The sequence below is a fragment of the Dreissena polymorpha genome, chromosome 8, assembly GCF_020536995.1.
Source record: "Dreissena polymorpha isolate Duluth1 chromosome 8, UMN_Dpol_1.0, whole genome shotgun sequence".
Classification (NCBI taxonomy): domain Eukaryota; kingdom Metazoa; phylum Mollusca; class Bivalvia; order Myida; family Dreissenidae; genus Dreissena; species Dreissena polymorpha.
This window is the reverse complement of record NC_068362.1, coordinates 28,099,730-28,125,422: the sequence shown is the minus strand read 5'-3', so window position 1 is coordinate 28,125,422 and position 25,693 is coordinate 28,099,730. Positions and strand designations below refer to the sequence as shown.

Below are 25,693 nucleotides of genomic sequence, written 5' to 3'. Positions count from 1 at the left end.
CAACATTGTCAGATCTTTCATTCCGATATACGATTTTTTTTATCAAATGGGTATTAATAATGTATTGTGTACACCGATTTGTTTATATAAAGTTGTCGTTAGTGAAATGTAATTATAAAATAATATAAATGCAGAGTTAAGCTCAACATCTCATTTCCGAAAGACTCAAAACGACCTCGCTTTGAGGAGAAAAAAGACCCGATTTTCAGTTTGTTGCGGTGAAATAAAAAAAACTTACAAAAAACTTGGACTATAGTTTGAAAAAAAGAAAACATGAACAAACAAAGATAGTTTTCATTTATTTTATTTATAAGTTGAAGTACACTTGGATTCAATTAATAATTAAATATCAAGAGGGTAATCGTTCAACAAGCACTCAACCGAGTAATGGCATCACAATAACGGAAATGTTAAGTTGGGGAATTTGTGATAACTATAAACATGAAAAATAAAATTCCATGAACGAATCTAATTTCAATCGGATGTATTGTATGCATAGGTCAGCAATTAAGGTGAATAATTATTTATATGTTTTAGCATGCATTTTTATTTGTGAGCGTTGCAGACGCAATTTTGCAAATCATTATGCGTTAGCTACGGTAGGGCCCGTAACCCATGACTGCCAGTATGGATAACTCCAGTTTAGCAGACGACAAATGCTTAAGGGGTGTTGCTGCAGTTTTGATGATTTTTTACCATCTAATAACTTTTGCTCAAAATTTTTATTCAAGTACTACATACAAATACTAAATGAAAAATGCAATAAAAACATAGGGTCACCGGCTTTGTTTGGATTTTATTCACCATTATATAATATGTACTTTTTCATTAAAACTGAAAAATCTCTTATTGCATAATAATGATTAATAACCTATGAAATTGGAAACATGTAGAGATTATATAAGCTAACATATATCATATACCATTTAAGTAAACCACAAACAACCAAAAAAATGGAGAACACAAGTTAAATTTTAAGAAATTTAATTTTTATAATTTTTATGTCGACCAAAAAACGTCATTTTTTTACAATTTTTACCACAAAAATGGAATTTTAAAAAGTTCTATCCAATAACTTTTTGCGAAACTTCTCAAATATGTTCATCTATGTATTTTTATCATGAAACAAAAATAAAAAAGGGGGTCACCGCACTTTTAACAGAGTTTTTTGGTGTAACTATCCCTACCGTCTACTTCAAATTTTATAAAAATACATCAATTAGGCAAAACCCAAGTACCGGTACATAGATTGTAAGAAATATGCATATACATTAGAAATTGTTTTGAATCTTAACTGGGATCACAACAGCTTACCAAAAGACATAAATAAAAAACAATATTTAATCACAAACATAATACCATACAGTATCAAACTCGACCTTAATCATTAATAACTTACATGTACTTGTTCACAGATTTCGGCTTGTTTTGAAGTTTGTGATTAAATGCTTTAAATTGATAAATTTAAACGACATGACTAAAAAGCTCCAGTATAAAACAAGAATGAAATTAAAGAAATAAAAAAGAAGTAAAAAAAAGTTAACCCCACCTGGGATCGAACCACTGACAATTGAATTATAAACCAATTCGGCCATTTCTGATGATACTGATAACAAAATTATTGAGTTGTGATAATAGCACCATCGGTGTTGCTATAAATATATTCTCCGTTAAATAAACTGCCGCAATACCCCTTTAAGCGTTTCTGTTTATACTTAACTGGTATACTGCAGCAGACGACAGCCTGTAATTATGTAAACAATAGGTTTAAGAGCGTGTGGGACATATTGGCCAGTCTAGTGTTTATAACAGCTTGTGCGATGACATTGGTAAGTTAATCATTAAAATCTGTACATATTGGCTGCTTTCAGGGAAAACGGGGCTTAATGCTGCATTAAAAGTCTGTCATGTGGGCAAAATGGTTTCTCAATAATTGAAAGAAAACAGATAAAGTATTAGATACACATATCACAGCAAGTACATGATGATAGGCTTGTTATTCTTTAGCAAGGCAACCACAATTCTGAAGATGGTTGCCTGTGCAGCGATCAATTGTGAAAAAAAAGACATATTGTTGTTATTTTGTCTAAGTTATCGCTATAACATAAATATGAGGATAAACAGTCACACACATCTCGACCTGTGTTTTAAGACACACTCTTTAAAATTTGAATGGGTTGTGTTCATTTCAAACTTGCGATATAAAAAGCTATAACATAAGTTTGAAAACTGAGTTGCTTCTAAGATTATGCAATTGCGAACACATTCGGTGCCTTCAGTGCTTTTATTGTGAATATGTGATTATTGCGTTGTCCGAAATAATGTCGTATCTTGTAACACTTTTCTGTTCAAGGCAAGGATGATAATCGATGATAATGCGGACTCTGAAGCCATTATGCATGTATTTACATATAATGCCACTAATATTACGTGTGCACTTAATATATTTAAATTAGCAATATATTACCTGTTCAAACAAGGGTCAATAATATTGATGCATATAATTCAATCGGTATTTACTATAATCATTCATGTGCTGTGTACAATAAGATCGCAGATTTTGGTACGATGGAAATTTCTCTTTTTTTGCGTGGGGGGGTATTTTTCGAATGAAAAAAAATGTTAACATCGTTTTCTTACAATACAACTATAATGTTTGAGCTTGACGTGCCATTAAAACGTGAACTTATTCGTGCTTTGTGAAGGAATATTTATAAACACCAATAGCTCGCCGCGAGCCTTCACACAGTGCTACACAATGTCATATACACATTGCTACACAATGTCTTATACACATTGCTTCACAATGTCATATACACAATGCTTCACAATGTCATATACGCAGCGCTACACAATGTCATATGCACATTGCTTCACAATGTCATATACACAGTGCTACACAATGTCATATACACAGTGCTACACAATGTCATATACACAGTGCTACACAATGTAATATACACAGTGCTATACAATGTCATATACACAGTGCTGCACAAGGTGATATACAAAGTGCTACACAATGTCGTATACACAGTGCTAAACAATGTAATATACACAGTGCTACACAATGTCATATACACAGTGCTACACAATGTCATATACACAGTGTAACACAATGTCATTTACACAGTGCTACACAATGCCATATACACATTGATTCACAATGTCATATACACAGTGCTACACAATGTCGTATACACATTGCTTCACAATGTCATATTCACAGTGCTACACAATGTCATATACACGATGCTATACAATGTCATTTACACAGTGATTCACAATGTCATATACACAGTGCTACGTACTGTCATATACACAGTGCTACATAATGTCATATACACAGTGCTACACAATGTCATATACACATTGCTTTACATTGTCATATACACAGTGCTTCACAATGTCATATTCACAGTGCTACACAATGGCATATACACAGTGCTGCATAATGTTATATACAAAGTGCTACACAATGTCATATACACAGTGCTAACGTTTCCATAGTTATGTCTTTGATCAGTGTAGACAACATTTAGTAAGACAGAACGTATGAATCAATCTCAAGACTCCTTATGTACCAGGAAAATGAGTATGAAATTGGTCTATATAATTAATGTTTTGCGTTATTTTTAACAAACTGCCAACTGTGGCATTTTGCTTACATATCAAACATATAAGCGCACGTGTTCGACCAAAAATAGGATAACATAACAGATATAATCAATAGATGTGAAGCCATTACTCGGACAAGTATTCTCTGGCTCTTAAATACACACATCTTAAATATATATGGCATTTCCAATAAGAATGTTAATTTTCTATTTCAGTAGGCTGAGAAGTTCTAGGCATTTTACCGAGGATATTAGGGCCGACATTCGCGATCTGAATAAATTCATGTCAACTCGATAAATAGCGTAGTTAAAAAAACAAATAATTTGGCTTGAACACGTGACATAACAATGTTAAACATGTGTATGTATATATATTTTACCTATGAGTTTTAATAAGCACTTAACTGAAATCAAAGTACTGACAGTACTGATGTGACGATGCTTTTAAAGAGGATGGATATAAAAGCATCAATTTAAGTTTATCTACATCACCAAAATTGTGTATGTGGGTACGAAAATTTTGGGTACGAAACAAAAAATGGGTACGAAAATTGTGGGTACAAAAATTATGCCAAAAAAATGGGTAAAAAAAATTGGATAGGAAAAACAATTTGGGTAGGAAAAAAAATGGGTACGAACAAAAATGTGGGTACGAAAAAAATGTGGGTACGAAAAAAATTGGGTACGAAAAAAATTGGGTACGAACAATTTTGGGTAAGAAAAAAAAATTGGGAGTACGGGGAAATAGTACCCGTGGGGAACTTGACCCATTCAGCGAAACTGGGAGGAGGGTTACATCCTCGATCAAATATAACAAGAAATATCTTTAAAAAGATATTCGACGTGTATTTTCTGTACCACTTATCTTAAAAATACGTTCTGTTACAGTAAAACGTTTGTGGGTTATAACATGACGTTTCAGCAGATATATTCAAAACTTGACATGATCTTTAATTACACCATGCTCTTTAATTTCACATGTATATCATACCAAACTTTATATTTCGTTGTTTTCTTTCCTAAGATAATGATGTCATGTGTACGGACGTGATTTCACATAATTTTTCTCTTTTGATTATTGTTTTTCTCTAATTCAATAAGCTCGGGCATGTTTTTTCGTTAAGTACGGCAATAATTTCATGATGATTCCCGAAAGTAGGTATGAGCCCATAGTCGTAAGAGTACTTGAATACGTGAGTTCGCCCATGAAAACATGGTAAGGTTGACTAAATCTTCGCGATATGACCTAATATGTGTTTAAAACAGCAAACAATATCCAACAAACGAATGAATTATCAAACATAGTATGTGCACTGATGTGGCTCTGTAATTTCTGTTTGAAAAGTTTATTAAATATACTAAATTAGAAAGCACGCATGAGAGGGAGTTTCATAGATATTATACGGCTATTATGCTGTTTATATACCATACTCGCTACAACGTTTACACATGGCAGGTTTGAAATAATTCGTTTTCTTTACACTCATGATCGCGTTAAACGTTAATTATAGACGTTTTCATTCGCAATTTATTTACAGAATCACTACAAATGTCAAATACAATACAGAAAATGCATAGTTGTTTCATTGATCTATAAACATATAATGGATTGAATATAACTGATTTAAAATTAACGTTTTCAAACTATTATTAAATGTTTTTCCCAGAATATGCTGTGCTATTTATTTTATTTGCACAGATCATAAACAAAAGCGCCCGTGATCTAGTTAAAGATTGTGGGATAACATAACAGGTATAATCACGAGATGTGAAGCCATTACTCGGACAAGTATTTTCAAGCTTTAAAATACAAAGAACTCAAATGTATATGACATTACCAAAAAGCATGATAATTGTATAGAACAGCAGGCTGAGAAGCTATAGGTACCTAAACGCGGACATAAGGACCGACATCAGCGAAGTACATGTTAATGGTAAAAAAGCATCATCCCATCAATTCGTAGTTAAACATTTGTACAATTCACGTGTCAGAACAATGTTTAACGTTTGTATGCATACGTGTTTTAAATATGAACTTTTATAAGCATTTAATTGAAAAAGCTATCAAACAGTTATTCTAAATACACCAAGATTAGTATGAACGTAACATATATAAAATATATGTTTTTCGAACAATGGTACATACATGTTTATTGCTACAAAACATGCCCACCAAGATTCATTTTAAACAGTCTGAATAAATACATACATTATACATAATCTGACATTAGTCTACATTTACTTTGCTATTGTAAAAAGGACGATGATACCATGCACGGTATCGTAAGATTATTGTCGAAATTTAGTCAACGACATGTATTTTTAATGTTCAACACGGAGTTCCAACACATGTATTTTAACATTTGTTCATACAACACGTACGTAACAATTAAGAACTGCTATTGACATCGCACTCCTTAGATTGTATTATTGAAAAATATGTATGTATGTTAACTGTACATGATTAAAAAGATAATGTTTGTATGTTGAAAATAGTGCACCTAGCATTTGAAATGTTTTACATTTCATATTTAGATAGTTCTATACGTATGAAGCCAATGTTCGAAAATTAACACATTCCGTCAGCCTGTTTCATTCATCGCAAAAATTATTGCATATGTCAGATTCACCTTTTAAATATTGTTGTAATCGAAAAGCCGCATGATGAAAACACAATACCACTTTCTTACATGAATTGTTTTAAAGTATATCTTTAAACGATTAAGCATCGAAAAACGTAAAATAATGTGCACATTTATATATCGAATCAGTGCAAATATTTCGTCACACTACGGATTGTAACTTTGACGGTAAACTTCCATAGAATTATATTTTATAAGAGTACACATACACTATTAGTTACACACAATCAAATGCATTTTCAAAATAAAGCTCTTTGCCTAAAAAAATTAGCATTCCCTCATACCACGTCTTAAACAATTAATTTACCTTAACCATCGTGTTGTGGTTGTGTCTTCTCAATACGCATAACTTTTTTTTGAACATGTAGTAATGAATAGGTACACTTTAAGGTTAAGTACTCCTTACCAAACCGAAAATTCAGTGTTACAGTTACATATGCCACTTTGTAAGGACATTATGTTTTAAATACATAACACTTAAATTGACATGTCAGTTGCAACTAAAAATAATCAAAATAACCGACAATAAAATGAAATTGCAAGTGTATGAACATATCAATTAGTTATTCAATGAACACTACAATAAATGCAATATTCTACAGAAGTTATATTTCTGATTGACGTGTTATCTAATATGAATCCACATTTAAATTGTTTTACAAATATTACAAATTCAGAGTTATAGTTGAATATGCCATTAATAACATATAAATACATAACAATTAGGTGCCGGCGGAAACATAACGACTCAAAATAATCGACAACAGCATGGTTACAGGTATTGCACAATTGTCTATTTTTAAACAATAGATCAACAGCACTATGACTCTTACTTAGTGTGTGTGGGTAGAACATCAGGAGATACTAAAATATCGTCAGTCAATTGAGCATAAGCCTTCATGAACTTGTACCACGAAGTAGTTGATACAGGTCCATACTACCGTTTCTATGGTTCAATTTAGAGAAGTCACTTGACAACAATTCTTTTCGCACAACAGAAATACTTTCATCTTGCCCATCGTCTGCGTAACTTGTGTTCACAACAACATCAAACAATTGACATTTAACTTGATGTTTTAATGAAGAAAGTTTGATTAACAAGCTGCTGAGCCATTCAGTTGAACATTCTACTCTATGAAGGGACAGAACTCGTAAAATTGGAGGAATCTGTATAGCACATCGGTCCTTAAACGTCCCCCATATATCTAAGTTTTCTAAATTGCTGAGTGTGGGAAGAATATCAGCGGCTAAAGAAACATCGTCAGTCGCTCTGAGTGAAAGAGTTTCTATACTTGTTCCGCGCAATAGTTCATACAGTTCCCTACTACCATTCCTAACGATCAGTGTAATACGAGACATGTCAATTGACAATAATTCACGTTGTACAGTGAGCATAGTTACATTTAGTCCGTATTTTGTGTCACTTTTGCTAACAGCACAATCACATAATACACATGCAACGTGATGATTTAAATAATTAAGCTTGATTAACAAACCGCCGAGCCATTCAGCTGAACATTCCACTTTCTTAAGTGAAAGACATTGCAACGTACGAGGAAGCTGTATAGCACATCGATCCTTAAACGTCCCCCATATATATAGTTTTCTTAACTTACTAAGGGTGCTTAGAATATCAGCTGCTATTGAAACATCGTCAGTCGTTGCGAGTTCAAGTACGCCAATACTTGTATCACACAATAGTTCATACAGATCCCTACTACCATTTTGAATATACAGTTTAACGTGTGACATGTCACATGTCAACACGCGTTGTACAGCGAGCACGGTTGCATCTAGTCCATCTTCTGTGTCACTTATGTTCAAAGCAACATCACACAAATGAAATTCAACTTGATGTTGTAATGAAGAAAGCTTAATTAACAAGCCGCCGAGCCATTCAGCTGAACATTCCACTTCCTGGAGTGATAGAAATTGCAACGTACGAGGAAGCTCTATATCACATCGATCATTAAGCGTACCCCATAAAACTAGCTTTTTTAACTTGCTGAATATGGGTAGAATATCAGCTGCTATTGAAACATCGTCAGTCGTTGCGAGTTCAAGTACGCCTATACTTGTATCACATAATAGTTCATACAGATCCCTACTACCATTTTGAATATACAGTTGAACTTGTGACATGTCACATGACAACAATTCACGTTGTACAGCGAGCATGGTTGCATCAGGTCCATCTTCTGTGTCAATTTTGCTAACAGAACAATCACATAATACACATTCAACTTGATGTTGTAATAAAAAAAGCTTGATTAACAAGCCGCCGAGCCATTCAGCTGAACATTCCACTTTCTGGAGTGATAGACATTGCAAAGTACGAGGAAGCTGTATAGCACATCGATCCTTAAACGTCCCCGATATATATACTTTTTCTAACTTGCTGAGTGTGGGTAGAATATCAGCGGCTAATGAAACATCGTCAGTCGTTCTTAGTGTAAGTATCCCTATACTTGTACCACGCAATAGTTCATACAGATCCCTACTTACATTTTCAATGTACAGTTCAACTTGTGACATGTCACATGACAACAATTCACGTTGTACGGCGAGCATGGTTAAATCTGGTCCATCTTCTGTGACACCTATGTTCACAGCAACATTACCCAAATTATATTCAACTTGATGTTGTAATGAAGAAAGCTTGATAAACAAGCCGCCGAGCCATTCAGTTGAACATTCCACTTCCTGGAGTGATAGACATTGCAATGTAGGAGGAAGCTGTAGAGCACATCGATCCTTATACGTCCCCCATATATATAGTTTTTCTAACTTGCTGAGTGTGGGTAGAATATCAGCGGCAAATGAAACATCGTTACTCGTTATGAGTGCAAGTATCCCTATACTTGTACCACGCAATAGTTCATACAGAGCCCTACTACCATTTTCAACGAACAGTTCAATACGAGACATGTCACATGACAACAAGTCCCTGCGCACAACGAGTATATCCATATTTCCTCCATCATATGCGGAATTTGTTTTGTGATTGTCAGACTCCACATAGCAATCACGCAAGTCGCATCGTATGTGACGATCTAATGACGATAGGCGCACTAGCAACCTGCTCAGATACCGAGCAGAAAATGAAATGTTATACAATGAAAAATGCTTTAAAGCTACAGGAACACACAATTCGTCGTGCAAATTGCCTTTTTTTAGTTCTAAATAACTTAACATGGAAAGATACTGTATCACGTCAGAGAGCACAGGTACATTGGTGTATGTTTCTAAAACAAGCTCCGTTATTTTCAAATCACATAATGCTCTATACAATTCGTGGTGTCCAGGTATCTTTAAGCGCGTAAGACAAGCCTTTGACATTTGAAGTACTGTGAGTATTTCTTTTGTTTGTAGTCTGTAACTTTGTAGAATAAGTGAACGTACATGTGATGTATTGTTCATTAACATTGACTTCAGGTCGACTAATTCAGAATCATGTAGGTATTCGTGGAATATGAAGTCATTGCAAACCAGATAAGAAACATTTTGATCGCTGGCTTCCGCCTCCTTAAAACCCGCAATGAGCAAGCTCTGGAATAATAGTGCTTTAGATACACATTGTGCATTGGAGTCCAAATCATAGTTTTCAGTTTCATTATGCTTCGCAGGGACAATATTAAAAAAGTTTGTATTTTCTTCATGAAATACAGATATCTTATTCTCGTCATACCATCCCTTTACGTATAAACTTAATCCATGACTTATGTCTCCCTGGAGGTCATAGACAGCTGAGTCTAAAATTGTGCTAGCCTTCTCAGTGTGAAGTCCGCATAGGTAAATAAATACCTGACTGATTTCTAGCACGTGACGCATTGTTTCAATGATACTTGATATTGAGATACCATTTGATTGTGCGATATGAAATGCAGCAAGGAATTCCTGCACAGTCTCGTGGAGAAACGAGAACTGAGATTGTTGTGAAGAAATGTACCTTTCTGATAAGATTCCAGCTTGAAGGGAAAATTTCAGGTGTTCTTGAGACAAACTCTCCAATACTTTCTCTTTAGAGAATACGAGAGATTTTCCGGATGAGAAAGTGCACTCAAATGCAAGTTTTGCAAGAGAATTCAAAATTTCGACGCGTGGATAAATAAAGTTCGTTGCCTTCAAACATCGAAATTGTGCATGGCTAAATTTGCCTTCATGTGTCGTTGCTTTCCTGAAAAGATTATCAAGCAAAATGCAGTTCAGTTCACACAACGAGCCACTAAAATGTTGACTATTGATCCACACGCTAACTAGCAGCGTCAAAAGCCATGGAGACGCAAGGAAATGCTGTAACTTTTGTTCTTCCACATACGACATAAACTCTGTGTATGACTTGCTGTTGTTGGTCTGAAGACTTTTTAGGACGAATATCGCAAGCTGTTCTTTATCAATTATTCCACTTACTTCTATCAAAAGGTCAATGCCAGAATCCTTGATTCTCTTGTCCACCATTTTCCATGGTCGAGTTGTTATTAACGCTACACATTGCTTGTTACAAGTGGCAATTAACGGAAAAGGGTCACTGTTCAAGTTGGTAGCCCATTCGTTTAGCCCGTCCATACAAATGATAATTTTTTCCGTTTTCATGATATGCTGCAGTAGGGTGTACACCTGTTTACGTTCATCTCCATCATACATTTTGTCAATAAGTTGTGATTTTATCATCTTTAGTACCTCATATATTTCAGGCGAATCTCTTAGAGATAAATGGAAAAGAAATGTGAATCCCTGCAACGTTTCTAAATCACTGAAATTGGCAATGTACTCCTGAAATTCAGGTGACGCAGCCTCACACCAGTCAAGCACGAACTTAGATAGCAGTGTACTCTTGCCCATCCCGGGCTCACCTTGTATAATTACTCGTTTGTTGAGCTTGTTTTCTTTGTAAAATAAGTCTTTGTATTTGAGCACTCCGTTATCCGTTTTCCTTCGAGATCCATCGTTCTCGATTTTAATATGAATTAAATTTGGTCGCACAAATACATTGTGTATAGGTTTGTCATGGCCGTCCCATATGGGGGAAACCGACACCGTACCCTGAGTCTGTCTGTAGTGCTCAATTAACATGTCATGGAACTCTGAAAATACAGTCAGCAAGGTATAACAATATAATTTAAAAAAATCCAGTGATTTTGCACGATCATATTACAATATCCTTGAAAAAAGCTAGTGAAAATGTCTGCGATGATGAGTATGTTAACGTTTTGATGAATTTGGCGATGAACCTGAAAAAGATGATGATAATAATTATAAACATGAAGTTACATGATAATTATATTGATGTTGGTTGTAGTAGTAGTTGTTACGATAATGATTGTGGTGGGTTGCTGATCCTTAAGGATTGATGTTGATTTGGATGTAGGCAATGTTTTGTTGATGTTGCTTTTGTTATCGTTGTTGATAAGTTTTGATTTGCTATTGTTCTTCTTGATGACTATGATAATGATTATGATGATGATTATGATGATTATGATGATGATGATGATGATGATGATGATGATGATGATTACGATGATGATGATTACGATGATGATTACGATGATGATGATGACGACTTCGACGATGATGACACTGATGATGATGATGATGATGATGATGATGATGATGATGATGATGATGATGATGATGATGATGATAATGATGATGATGATGATGATGATGATGATGATGATGATGATGATGATGATGATGATGATGATGATGATGATGATGATGATGATGACGAAGATGATGGTCGTGGTGGTGGTTTTTATTTTATCGTTTTGTTACAACAAAGCCTCATCTAAACTTAAATTGAACATTAATTTTGAGTAGTTCTTTCTTCGTTGTAGGTGGTATTACTTTTCTGACACGGCGTAAAAATAATAGGAGTAAAATGTCATGAACTTTTTTATGCATTATTTTTGGTGTTCATTCAAACCGATATTTACATCGTTTTACTAGCGCCATTATCTGATACCTTCTTTAGAATTAACTGCAATTTTAAGATAAACATAGGTTACAATTTAATATGACACTTAAGTTAAATAAAATAAGTTTATATAATATATGTGTAAATAAGTGATTTCGTTAGAATTATTGCGTTAATTGAATTATTCACAGATTTTTGGGACACCAATCGTTTGATGAAAAGTGTAATATTTTTTGCATGACGTTTCCATGTGAATTTGCACTTAAAAAAAAACACGAAAACATTGTTTTGTCAGTATGTGTTCCTAAGGCATTGAACAGTTGGAATTGTTCACAGGAGAGTTAATGTATGTTTTTTTAATGTATGCATGCTTACCTTTGCATTGCAATGCGTATTTTTCTTCACCCTTCTTTGTCTTGGAATCTTGTATTTCTCTTTTTGCAACGTCGACTAGAGTCAAAAATTCTTCTCTGCCGTGCATTACGGTCGATTCAATGTCCTCTTTCCCTTTCATTGTGTGTGCGATTACTTCTCGCACACATGCCTCACTACTTGCAAAAAGAACATCACTTCCGTCCATTACGGTTGATTCAATGTCCTCTTTACCTTTAATAGTATTGTATTTTACTTCCCGCACACATGCCTCAGTATTTGCATTAAGAACGTCACTGCCGCCCATTACGGTCGATTCAATTTCCCCTTTCCCTATTATTGTATGTGCTATTACTTCCCGCACACATGCCTCAGTATTTGCAATAAGAACGTCACTTCCATTCATTACGGTCGATTCAATGTCCTCTTTCCCTTTCATAGTATGTGCTATCACATCCCGCACATATGCCTCACTACTTGCAATAAGAACGTCACTTCCTTCAATTATGGTCGATTCAATGTCATCGTTCCCTTTTATAGTATGTGCTATTACTTCCCGCACACATGCCTCACTACTTGACAAAAGAACGTCACTTCCGTCCATTTCGGTTGATTCAATGTCCTCTATGTCATCTATTCCTATATTACCTTTTATTGTGTATTCCATAATTTCTCGCAAACCTGCCTCAGTATTTGTAATGGGAACGTTACAGCCGTCCACATCGGTCGATTCAAGGTCCTCTTTCCATTTTCGTGTATGTGCTATAACTTCTCGCAAAGCCGCCTCCGTATTGGCAACCCGAGCGTCACATGTGTCCGTTACAACCGATTCAAGGTCTTCTTTCCTTCTTGTTACGTACGATGTCAGTTCCCGCGCACCTATGAATGAAACTATACTGTAACAAATTACAACGTGTGAAGTGTTAACAGTAAAGGACATGTGAGTAAATTAAAGAAGACAGTTTAAACCTCGGTCTTTTCTGTAGGTACAATATTTTTGTACTAAAAATATGCGGTGTATTAATAAACATTAGTGCTATATACCTGCTATATGTTCCCCAAAAATACAAGTTGTATCAATCGGTAAAATACAACTGCACAGAAATAATTCCCGTATTATGCTACTGGCTAGTTTTCCATTTCCGTATTGCCACACTAGCCGGACTACTTTTAATGACGTCACTTTGAATGCAGAAACTTATTAGAGCATTCTTGGTTAATTATGAACGCTTAAACTCTTTTTTAACTTAAATGATTCAAAGTTGTATATAATAACAGGAGTATTACGCAAGTCAATTGTTACAAGTGTTTGTATCAGTCTCGTGGCCTGTACTATTTCGTATCACACTCGAGGCTCCGCCTCTCGTGAGATACGTCATCACACAAGCCACTCGACTGATACAAACACATGGAACAATTGGCTAGCGTTATAGTCCGTATGTAGAACGGGCTTAGTTCGTATGTTATACCTTAGTGCAAAAAAGAGTCGATTCCAATTTCAGATAAGATGCTTTGCAATAATCTTTATGTTAACGTGTGGCCTTCTTTGATTTCCCCCCTTTGCTTTGTACTCAGTGTTGATATAAGCTTTCGGTAAAAGCAAACAATTATTTCGTAAATGTTCAGTTCATGCTATATTCAAATAGCCAGTCGCCTATGGTTGAGTATATTCACCTCACATTGGCTTGTACTTGGCTCCACATTGTCCTCCGCAAACGTCTCCTTGACTCCGTGGTCGCCGTCTGCCACTGAAGTTGTCCCAGTAGTCGCTTCCACATCCGGCGCCTCCATTGCTTGTAACGAATCCGCAGCGACAGGTTTGAACTTCTTTGCATGCGACTGTATTGCAAATCTGTGTCAAACTGAAGGATTACAATAATAATGCTGACAAGAGCCAATTTTGAACTAATGGTTTAGTGCTTGCAAACATGTAAACAATAATTAGCGAACAGTAAATTCAAACATATCCAACAGACAATCATCAACTATAACTGTACTTTGTAGTACATCAGTTTGAATAGTAAAAAACTTATTTATTTCTAAGCGAATATGCATTATTTACACAATCAATCGGAGTGTAATCAAATGATGTGTACGTTCGTTTCTGTTTCATAAGGATCAATATTTTCAGCGCAATATACGCCACATCGTCTAGAAGAAAAAACAAGAGGGCCATGATGGCCCTGAATCGCTCATCTGACTAACCTTGCTTCATGAACTTAAATTTTATTAGACCCATATACAATCCCAAGCCAAATTTCATTAATTAATACATTCTGACAAAATTTCATTAAGACGTGATGAAAACTTTGACCTCTTTCATCAACACAAGGTTTTACTAGAATTTGCCCGGTGACCTAATTTTTGACCCCAGATGACCCATATACGATCCAAAATCAGATATTATCAAGATAAACATTCTAACCATATTTCATTAAGATCATATGAAAACTATGACCTCTATTGTCTTCACAAAGTTTTTCTATGATTTGACATAGTTTTTGACCCCAGATGACCCTAATACAATCCCAACCCAGATTTCATCAAGATTAATATTCTGGCCAAATTTCATAAAGATTTAATGAAAACTGTGACCTCTACTGTCTACAAAAGTTTGTTTTTTTAATCTGACCTAGTTTTTGACCCTAGATGACCCAAAGTCAATCCCAATCCAGATTTTAACAAGACAAACATTCTGACTATATTTCAATAAAATCTGATGAAAACTGTGACCTCTATAGTCTACACAAGGTTTTTCTATTATTTGACCTAGTGCCTAGTTGCTGACCCCAGATGACCCAAATACAATCCAAACAGGGCTCCTCTTGCCCAAAAATTTCTGTGGCCAACATTTTAGCCAAATGGAATTTTGTGTAGCCAAATTTTAGAAACTGTAGCCAAAGTTTTAGCAAAGCATTTGCATGGGTCAAAGTTGGATATTTTGAAAATCCTGAACTTAAAGCTGGGGGCCAGGGGGCCGCAGGGCCCTCGGTGGGTCCAGGGGACAAGGGGGCCAGAGGCCCCCAGAAGCTCCTGGATTCGACACATTTATAGGGTGCCTGTACCTGTTCTCGTGATTCTATTTTTTTTTAAACAACATACACATATATTTTAAAATCTTCATGTATTTGATAAAGAACAAAAGTCAAAAGGCAATTCATTCACATGCACCCTCTGTCTGGCATGGACTCGACTGCAGGTGTTGCTTTTGAAGAACCAGATAAAACCTGTAACAGTGGTTACAAATTATATTTTTCACACATACTTTAAAAAAGTCAATAATACATTTTTAATTAATGCAGAATCAAATGTCACCATTTATATTCACAGAATCATGCTGCCAGAAGCCTCCACATACACCTAAGAAAATTGGGTATGGTGGCTTCTGCTAAACAGTTAAAATTGAAAATTTCAGCATGGGTTCCCCTAGTTTTTATCTCAATCGTTGTTTGAATGCTAAATAATTGTATCCTGGTGTGAAATGCGCGAATCATTCCGCTATATATGGCCCAAAAATATGGTAGCTTCCATTGTGTCAGAAGTTTAAAAAAACATGCATTAAACAACATGCATCTTAATTCTTTGATATTGTCTTTCCTACGAATTATTTACCAGTGCCCAAAAGCTAATTATCTCGTTTAAACATATCCCCCTCCACGTCGTAAGTTCACATACTTCGGGGGCGTGTCCGATACTATAATAATACTATTACTATAATTATCTGTTAAAACAAATATGGGTCTATGATGATCGAAGCAATATATTTTTTATTTCACATTGTTCAGAATTGTTTAGATAATGAATAACATTTAATAATCTCGTGAAACTAAGATATAAGGTACTTTTTCAAGAACATACAAAAAAGGTACAGATACGTTTATTAACTAGTTTCATTGTATAAGCTTGTTTTAGACATTTAAGCTTCATAGAACGATGAACTTATTCTGTGGAAAAACCTTCTCAAATTAAATGTGTATGAAACCCTCAGCGCGTTTTCTTTGTAAGTATAAGTAAAACAATAGCTCTGTGTGCTTTTAAGATAATTATAAACTTGCCTATGGCAAAATGCTAAGCTTTTATGAACGTACCGATATACGTGGTTACGAGATATGCCAAATATATGCACTATGTATTACTTGTAAAAACGTGTATAATGTTGAAAACCACATAAGCACAGGGCTAAACCACATAAGCACAGGGCTAAACCACATAAGCACAGGGCTAAACCACATAAGCACAGGGCTAAACCACATAAGCACAGGGCTAAACCACATAAGCACAGGGCTAAACCACATAAGCACAGGGCTAAACCACATAAGCACAGGGCTAAACCACATAACCACAGGGCTAAACCACATAACCACAGGGCTAAACCACATAACCACAGGGCTAAACCACATAACCACAGGGCTAAACCACATAACCACAGGGCTAAACCACATAACCACAGGGCTAAACCACATAACCACAGGGCTAAACCACATAACCACAGGGCTAAACCACATAAGCACAGGGCTAAACCACATAAGCACAGGGCTAAACCACATAAGCACAGGGCTAAACCACATAAGCACAGGGCTAAACCACATAAGCACAGGGCTAAACCACATAAGCACAGGGCTAAACCACATAAGCACAGGGCTAAACCACATAACCACAGGGCTAAACCACATAACCACAGGGCTAAACCACATAAGCACAGGGCTAAATTGCTGTACGGCAATATCAAACGTTTGACACGTTAGGCTTAAGCACTATTATTTGTGCATTTCTCTACGAATTAATTAATTAGTTAAATTGAACACATGGTGTTTGTTAAAAGATATTTAATATATTCGTTTGAAAGAAATATATTCACAATTGACAACAAAGTAATGTTGAGAAGTACAGTATTCATTCACTGAAAATAATGTTAGTATCCAACAACGAGTTAAAGAAATAATTGAAAATCAAATTATTTCAATACCAGAATGACGGTTATAGTTATTTATAAAAAAAAATACAATTTCTGAAAGTTGATATAACAATCATAAATAATTAGCTTTGCCATTAAGAAAAAAAGCAAAATGAAACACCTAGTTGAGTGGAAACAAATTAGCATTGTTTATAATGCTATTCAAATTGATAAGGAATGAGAAAATGAATTTGAGTTAAGGTATGTTGTGCGTCAAATAAAAGATGGAATAATGTTATAGGGTTGTTACGTTCTAAAAGACTAATTACGTATCTACTAGGCGTCGTAAATTTGTAGCTTCGTATATAAACTTTGCTAGACTTATACGTATAGTTTTATTTTCACTGGACATCAGTTTTTGAAACTTGAACTTGTTGGCCATCTTCAGTACTGTGACTTTAAAAGTTTTCTTCTTAGGTGCGTATATATGGGGCAAACTAGTAAGAAATGGTACTCAGTTTCTACAGTATTCATATTACATAATTTGCACTTACGGTTTTCAATATTATTGTATCTTTCTATTTCTAGGTTATGCGATGATAAACGAAATCTGCTAAGGGCAATTTTATATGTTGGTTCATTAATTTTGTCCAAATAACTTTCTAACGATAAACTATTTTTGAATAAACAGTACGTAGAGAGACTGGAGGGCTGTTAATCTCGGCGTGCCATGTTTGAGTAAAATTGTCTAATATTCGTTGTTTGCATTGTATAAATTGAAATTCGGTTATGTTTTGGTTTATCCATAATTCGGACATACCGATGCTATCGAGAATGGATTTTACATGGTATGCCCAGTTTTGATTGTTGTATGTATGTCCATTGTCCGTATCGTGTTTTAGCATATTGTATGTGATTTTGATCAAGCTACTCTCATTTGGTGATAGTAGTTTTAACCAGTATTTAATTATGTTTATTTTCCGTATTTCATTAAAGGGTATTCTTCCTAATTCTCCATACAACGCGCTAAGGTTGGTTGATTTATTTACACATGTAATTTTCTTAAAAAGTTCGTGTGTACGGCTTCAATATCTTTCGCCTGTGTAGTACCCCATATTTCAGACGAGTAATTCAAAATTGATGCTACTAAGATATCAAAGAGTTTGAGTTTGCTTTTTGTGCTGAATTCATACATATTGAGCCCTAAAAAAAGTCGTGCATTGATTTTGAAGCATGGTCTGCTATACGTTTTTGCGTTCTGTTAAAGTTACCGTTTTTAAATAAGTATAACCCCAGATATTTAAGGGAAGTAACGACTTCTAGTTTTTCGCCATACAGAACAAGTATCGATGTTTGTGTAACGTGTTCCTTTTTAAAATATTTATACACTTTTGTTTTAGCTGTATTTATTTTTAATTTCGCTGCATTACAGTATGCTTCTATGTCTGTTAACATGTGTTGTAGTGAGTTTGGTGACGATGCCAAAATGTGCCTCTTAAGCTGCGCCAACCTGTCAGACACCTTATTATAGCACAATGTCCTTTATGTATGACAAGTGATCACTTGCTAGTCAATAAGACCCCAGACACAATGCAAACACAGAAAACAACACGTACGTGAAAACAAAAATTGAACTTCGGTCCGAATCTCACACTTTGCCAAAACAACTCAGTTGTTGAATGCAAACCAGACGATTGATTGATGCCGGAAACAAGTATTTAAATGCGTCAACATGCATCTTTTTATTAATTATATTCACGCATAAGTATTAGATGCAAAGCATAATTAACGCCTCTGTGCAAAAAAACACGTAAAGTACAATTAACTTGAAGCTATTCGTGGCAAGCAAAAGCCACCAAAGTCCATTTGTGCATCCGTCAACATAAAAGATGCTTAAGCCATCTTTAAAACAATTGTTTGCATCCGGTTTTATCAAGTTACGCTTAAACAAATAGTGATGCTAAACCGGATCAGATGTAAAGCTGTAGATCAACGTACAGTCGACAAAATGCTTTACTAAACCACATGTATACATAGTATTGTATATAAAGACTTGGTTAATGAGAAGTATAAATACACACATTTTGCAAAGATGATGATGATGATGATGATGATGATGATGATGATGATGATGATGATGATGATGATGATGATGATGATGATGATGATGATGATGATGATGATGATGATGATGATGATGATGATGATGATGATGATGATGACAAAGTCGATGGGAATGGTATTGATAATAATTACGATGGTTTTGGTGGTGACAGTGATGTTATTCCCGAAGTATTATTTACCACCGCAATAATGTTATGTATATGTACAGTTTCGGCCCGATTCATGATTGGCAGTTATTTTGTTTTCTGAAAACATACACTTGAACTGTACATAAAATGTACATTTACAAGGAAATTCAGCAGATTCCAAAATAATGATATATTGTGTTTGATCTTTTATATAGAAAAGATGAGAAAATTTAATTTCGTGTTTCACTCATAACACTGATATCAAAACATACGCCGTTATATCTAAAAAGGTTTAGGTATATACCATTTTCGTATTGGTTCACATCACATTAAATCAAATCTATCTGAATTTCAATTGTACACACTCCCTGGCTTTCTCTTATTTAGTTGTTTGAAGTCCGACGTAGATAACTTATTCTTTTAACTTATATTATGTAAATTGTCTCAGTTTCTTTGAAAATGTGCATACTGATATATGTAAATAAAGTTACAGTTTATTTGTCGAAAATTAAGATCATAAAATCGCAATTCGAGGAGAAATTCGTTTAATGACGATACATACGAGCGATAATCAAGAAATACCAAGGCATTCGTTGTACCATGCATACCTTCTATATAGCATATGCTAAGCTTTAAATGAACGTACAGCGAAGGATATTCGCTGCAATTGTATAAATTTATTATATTATTCTAAATAATATAAAAATGATCCGCATATACTTCAATCAGTAGTATTAAACGTAAACCGATCAACGCTGACCATGCTGAAGGCAACTGCAATGAACGACGTTGAGGACGTCAAATGGCATCATTCCTCTCAGGTTTTCAAAGTACTCTCCGAGCCACTCAATGCATTGCTGGTGTTGGTGATTCGAATCAATTTCCTATAAATTTCCCCATACAAAGCACTATTGTACTGACAAAGTATGTAGGTCGTCGCTGCCTAAAGTTTGATTCAAGAACGGAATATGCGGTGCGTGCGGTGGGCTTTTGGTGTTTGTTAACCCATTTATGCCCAGTGGACTCTCCCATCCTTCTAAATTGGATCAATTTATTTCCAAAATTAGGGGTGTCAAGTATATTTATTTCTATATTTAGAATATTTCATAAAGAAATTCATTTAAGCAAACAGCGCAGACCCAGATGAGACGCCGCATCATGCGGCGTCTCATCTGGGTCTACGCTGTTTGCAATGACCTTTTTTTCAGGACGCTAGCCATGAATGGGTTAATTGTGTTGATTTGCAAAATGAATTTGACCATGTGTTATTTACATGTTGTCTAAAAGATACTTAATGTTTACGATATAACAGCTAATTTGTAAATTTCTCTAAAATTAGAGGTTTCAGGAGGTGATGATGGACCATGGATCCTCATACGCCCCCCCCCCCCCGCCGCCATTACAAGAAAAAAAAGAAACAACACAGAAAATTGGCAGTAGGATGCTGTATTCAAATCACAGTTAAACCTTAATCGTTCATTAATACCGAATATTGTTTAGGGTGTACGTGAAATCATGCGCACTTCTCTTGACTGGCGGTGGAGGATATATCTTGAAAATATCGCAGCTGCTTTCAACAAAAGTAATTGTTCACTGTGTGTACTTTTCGCGTGGTTGATGGGTATTGAGGCGTCATGTGTCCGCTTTTGGCGTCGGCTGGGGACGAGCAGGTTGTTCGGGTCGTGGCTTCAATGTACTCGTGCTATCGAATGGAGTCGATAAAATGTGCATATGGTGTGATTTTGAGTTAAAGATTACCGTCTGATGTGTATTTATAATATTGCACTATTCGCATGCAAAACGTGTTATATGATACGTATAACGACGTGTCCAACATTATTGATTTAGTATCGTTAGAGTTTTTAAGATGTATGAGAAGGAAGTCACAACATTTACGGACGCATCGAGACTCTTGAAGTTAGCGGAGCCATTGAGGTCGATCTCTTTTGCACATTGGAGACATACGGTGGTCAGAAGAATTGTTATATGCATGTATGTCTAGACTACCATTCTTAGTTTGTCTTTGTTTTATTATTTTAAAGGATATAGATTTTTAAGTTGTTCTTGATAATGATGTGTATGATTTTATAGTATTTTGCGAATATAGTGTAATAAATTTACTCATGACTATGAATACATACGCTTTGTTTATGAAACGCTCCCACTGTCTTGCTATCGGAGACGAACACATGACAAGAGCGTTCAATAGATTTCTACGATCAACACGATAAAAAAGATTGACTTCAAGCGTTAGCGCTCACGTCATCAAATAATGTTTTGGCAAGTTTATTGAATTATTTTTCCAACAATAAACCCTTATAAGTGTTTAAATATATAATCGCAAAACGAATGGGTTACATTTTAATATCATATAGATTTTTTATCGACGTTTTTGATAACAATGCTTTCGTTGATTTAAAGGAAATGATCGTTCAAAGGCGGTCGTTAAAAACGAAATGAGGAAATTATTTGTACGCACAATACGGTAAAATTTTAGACGGTAGCGGGATAATACGAAAGCCGATTTAAAGATTTACATGTATATCAATGTTTAAAAATATATCGATATAATCAAGTCATATAAAACGGCGCGAAGTTTCACTATTTTATCACTTTTGACGCGCCATCATTTACTATATTCCGTCATGAAGGTTATGTTCGTGGAATTAAGGGGATTTATCATTTATGAAAATTTTATTCAGCCGTCTATATGACGTTCTCAAGTGCTAGCTTTGACGTTCGCACGCGACAGCTATTACATACGCACGCGATATCTATGAGGTGCGCATGTCATAGCTGACAAATTAGAACACGCATCAGATCAAAATAGGTAGCGTAATACTTGAGCAATGAAAATCACCAATCGCAGTGTGTCAAGAACATGACTACGCGCTGACCCTATACCGGTTTCAGCATTAATGTTTATGTTGTACTAAAATTTAGTTGAACAAATATGTATTTGAGTTTTGATCAAGTGCTTTATTCAGTGTGTGGCTTATTTTTACAAAATAAAATAATAAAAAATAAAAACGCGAATTGTCATCACTTATCACTTGCAAACAAACAAACACACACAAACAAAACAGTTAATCGTAGCTAAAATTAAATTGCCTACATGGCACGTCATGGCTGTCGCGTGTACAAATCAAAGCTATTACATGCTTAAGTCAAATCTATCGCGTGCGCACGTCATTGCTATCGCATAGCTAACAATTGCGTATGTCATAGCTATCGCGTGCGCACGTCATTGTTATCGCATAGATAACGCGTGCGTACTGTAGGTCATAGCTATCGCGTGCGCACGTCATTGTTATCGCGTAGATAACGCGTGCGTAAGTCATATATATCGTGTTCGTACTTCATTTTTATCGCGTAACTAATGCGTGCGTAAGTCATTATTATCGCATAGATGACGCGTGCGTAAGTCATAATCTGTTGCCTGCGCACTTCATTGTTTTTGCATTTCTAACGCTTGCGTAAGTCATATCAATCACGTGCTCACGTTATTGTTATCGCATAGCTAACGCGTGCGTAGGTCATAGCTATCACGTGCGCACGTCATAGAGTCCGCTTAATAAAATATTTACAATATGTCACCTATATGCAATCGTTGTTATGCCTTTTTTGGATAACGTTACCACATTTGGTACACCCTAGATACATTTTTATGAAAACAGAAACACGTGTTTCCGAAATATCCTGTCAGTTGCATTGACCACAAGATAGTGTAATATCAATATAAATAAAATATTATTAGAGTCATATGAGCCGCGTCATGCGAAAATGAATCTAAAGGCATGTACGCCCAGCGCAACTTCAGCCCAGCCTGCGGATCCACACATTCTAGTCAGGAGCTTCCACGTCCGCTCTAAGACTAGAAAACATGGGGTGACTCAATAGCGGACAGCGTAGCTCCTGACCAGACAGTGCGAAATAGGATGGAGGTATGCTGGTCGCATCAATCTGAACGCATCGGACAGTGGGCTACACCACACAGACGATCGCCGTTATGGCGGAATTGTCCGAGGAGTCCCGAATGCTTGTCGCATATTACATACAACACATTTTCGCATGAGCGGTTGATCTTAATAATGTGTATATGACTTTGAATTATTTACACAAAAAGTATTTTATGCGACTTAAGTCAAGCTGCTGTACTTTCTCAATATTATTAATAGAAGAGGGCCTTTTTGAGATCAATATTCATATAGTCTTCATTTCCTGTTGTGAAATAATATTAATCAAGATCAGCGCTGTGTACAGTATGAAAACTTTGGGGAAAAAATCTCATGGGATTTTTTTAAACACGATTAAACGCATTATACTCGCGTAACGTGTTCATCATTCATTTAAGTTGCCACTTAAACATAACAATCGATTCGTACACCGAGACAAAGGGATGCAATGAAGTTGTGTTAAGTGTCCGTTTCCACAAACGATTACATGGCCGGAACTGAAACCAATGTATACTTGTAGTTTCATCCTGTCAATATACACCATTTTGAGACTGTGATTGATATATATAAAAGTAGTGAATATCAATAAAACAGCGTTGCATTGAAGATATGATCCGGACAGTATATTTGGGTTGGCACACAGCAATACACCCTATGTATACATTACATAAGCACTATGACGCCTGATTGAAAACATGTAGTTATTCATCGGCAAATAATGACAGTTCATCGCATTGTAATGAATATGTATTAAAGGGAACAGTCAGTGCTTGGTGTCCGAAATTGTGACATCGCTCCCCTTAGGGGATCGAAACCAACACCTACCGATCGCAAGGCGGACATCATATCTATTACACCGTTAAGATCTCTTAAACTCTGACCACAATATTTTAGTATCAGGGTTGATCGTTTTTACAGTACTCGCTTTCTAGATAATATAACATAAATAATTGAAAATACTGATTATTTACAGTCAACGCACACCAAGCCTTATTATGTTGATTTACGGCACGGGTTAAGGCTTGTCTTTACCCCTCAACTAAGTAAGAAAACGTAAGAGCTATTTCCACACAATACATTTACTTTTTTTATACTTATTTCAACGATATATACGATCGCTCATGCTTTAAAGGGATCAGTTCACAGTTTGGTAAAATGGAGATTTTGAAAATAGTTTCAGAAAGAATGTACACATTGTGTTTAAACAAGATAAACAATACTCCTTACTAAGAACAATGTTAAAAAAATATTAATTCATTTATGAATTATCATCATTCCAAATCGGTGAAAATAAAGCATTTGTTACGCTTTTCCTACATACTTTAGAAAATACGTTGAGTACTAACATAGCATTTATGTTCAGAAAAACATTCTTAACCCATTTATGCCAAGCGTCTAGAAAAAGGCCTTGGCATTCAGAGTAGACCCAGATGAGAAGCCGCATGATGCGGCGTCTCATCTGGGTCTTCGCTGTTTGCTTAAAGCAATTTCTGTAAGAAATATTCTAAATATAGAAATGAATATACTAGACAGCCCTTATTTTGGAAATAACTTGATCCAATTTAGAAGGATGGGAGAGTCCACTAGGCATAAATGGGTTGAGACTGCGTGGCGTACTTGTAAGCGCATTTACTTTTGCTTTCAACTTGTTTGGTTTGCTTGTATAAGTAGTGAAAACTATTTGAAACATTACAAAGTAGTAAGTGAATATATTAACTGACATTTTTCGAAAAAAAAACACGAAAATTTGTGAACCTTAACAGTTAAAAAAGTCTCAACACAAATCATACATATATGTGTGCACCTATTCGCAACATGCATGTGCCCTAGGCAGTTGAAACATGTTGATTTAAACGATATACATTTGTTAATTCCCATCTAAATAGTAAATAATAAAACTACAACTTACTTGAACAAAGTTGTATACAAAACAATCTGTAAGCTGGCGTGTACATTTCGCTGTCGACCGCGCAAGGATTGAATACGCAGTAGTCGTAATGATTTGATATAAGTGTTTAACCCGGCAAAGAAACACTAAATTAC

The 25,693-nt window shown here is 35.4% G+C and overlaps 1 protein-coding gene across 1 annotated transcript; it reads right to left on the bottom strand.

Moving 5' to 3' along the window:
• Positions 1-288: 288 nt before the first annotated feature.
• On the bottom strand, positions 289-25,662 carry LOC127841092 (uncharacterized). The gene is made up of 4 exons (XM_052369643.1): positions 25,560-25,662; positions 14,223-14,410; positions 12,552-13,427; positions 289-11,343 (listed from the first exon to the last, which is right to left on the bottom strand). The coding sequence occupies exons 3-4, from the start codon at positions 13,213-13,215 to the stop codon at positions 7,157-7,159; spliced, it is 4,851 nt and encodes a 1,616-aa protein (XP_052225603.1). The 5' UTR covers positions 13,216-13,427; positions 14,223-14,410; positions 25,560-25,662; the 3' UTR covers positions 289-7,156.
• Positions 25,663-25,693: the final 31 nt, after the last annotated feature.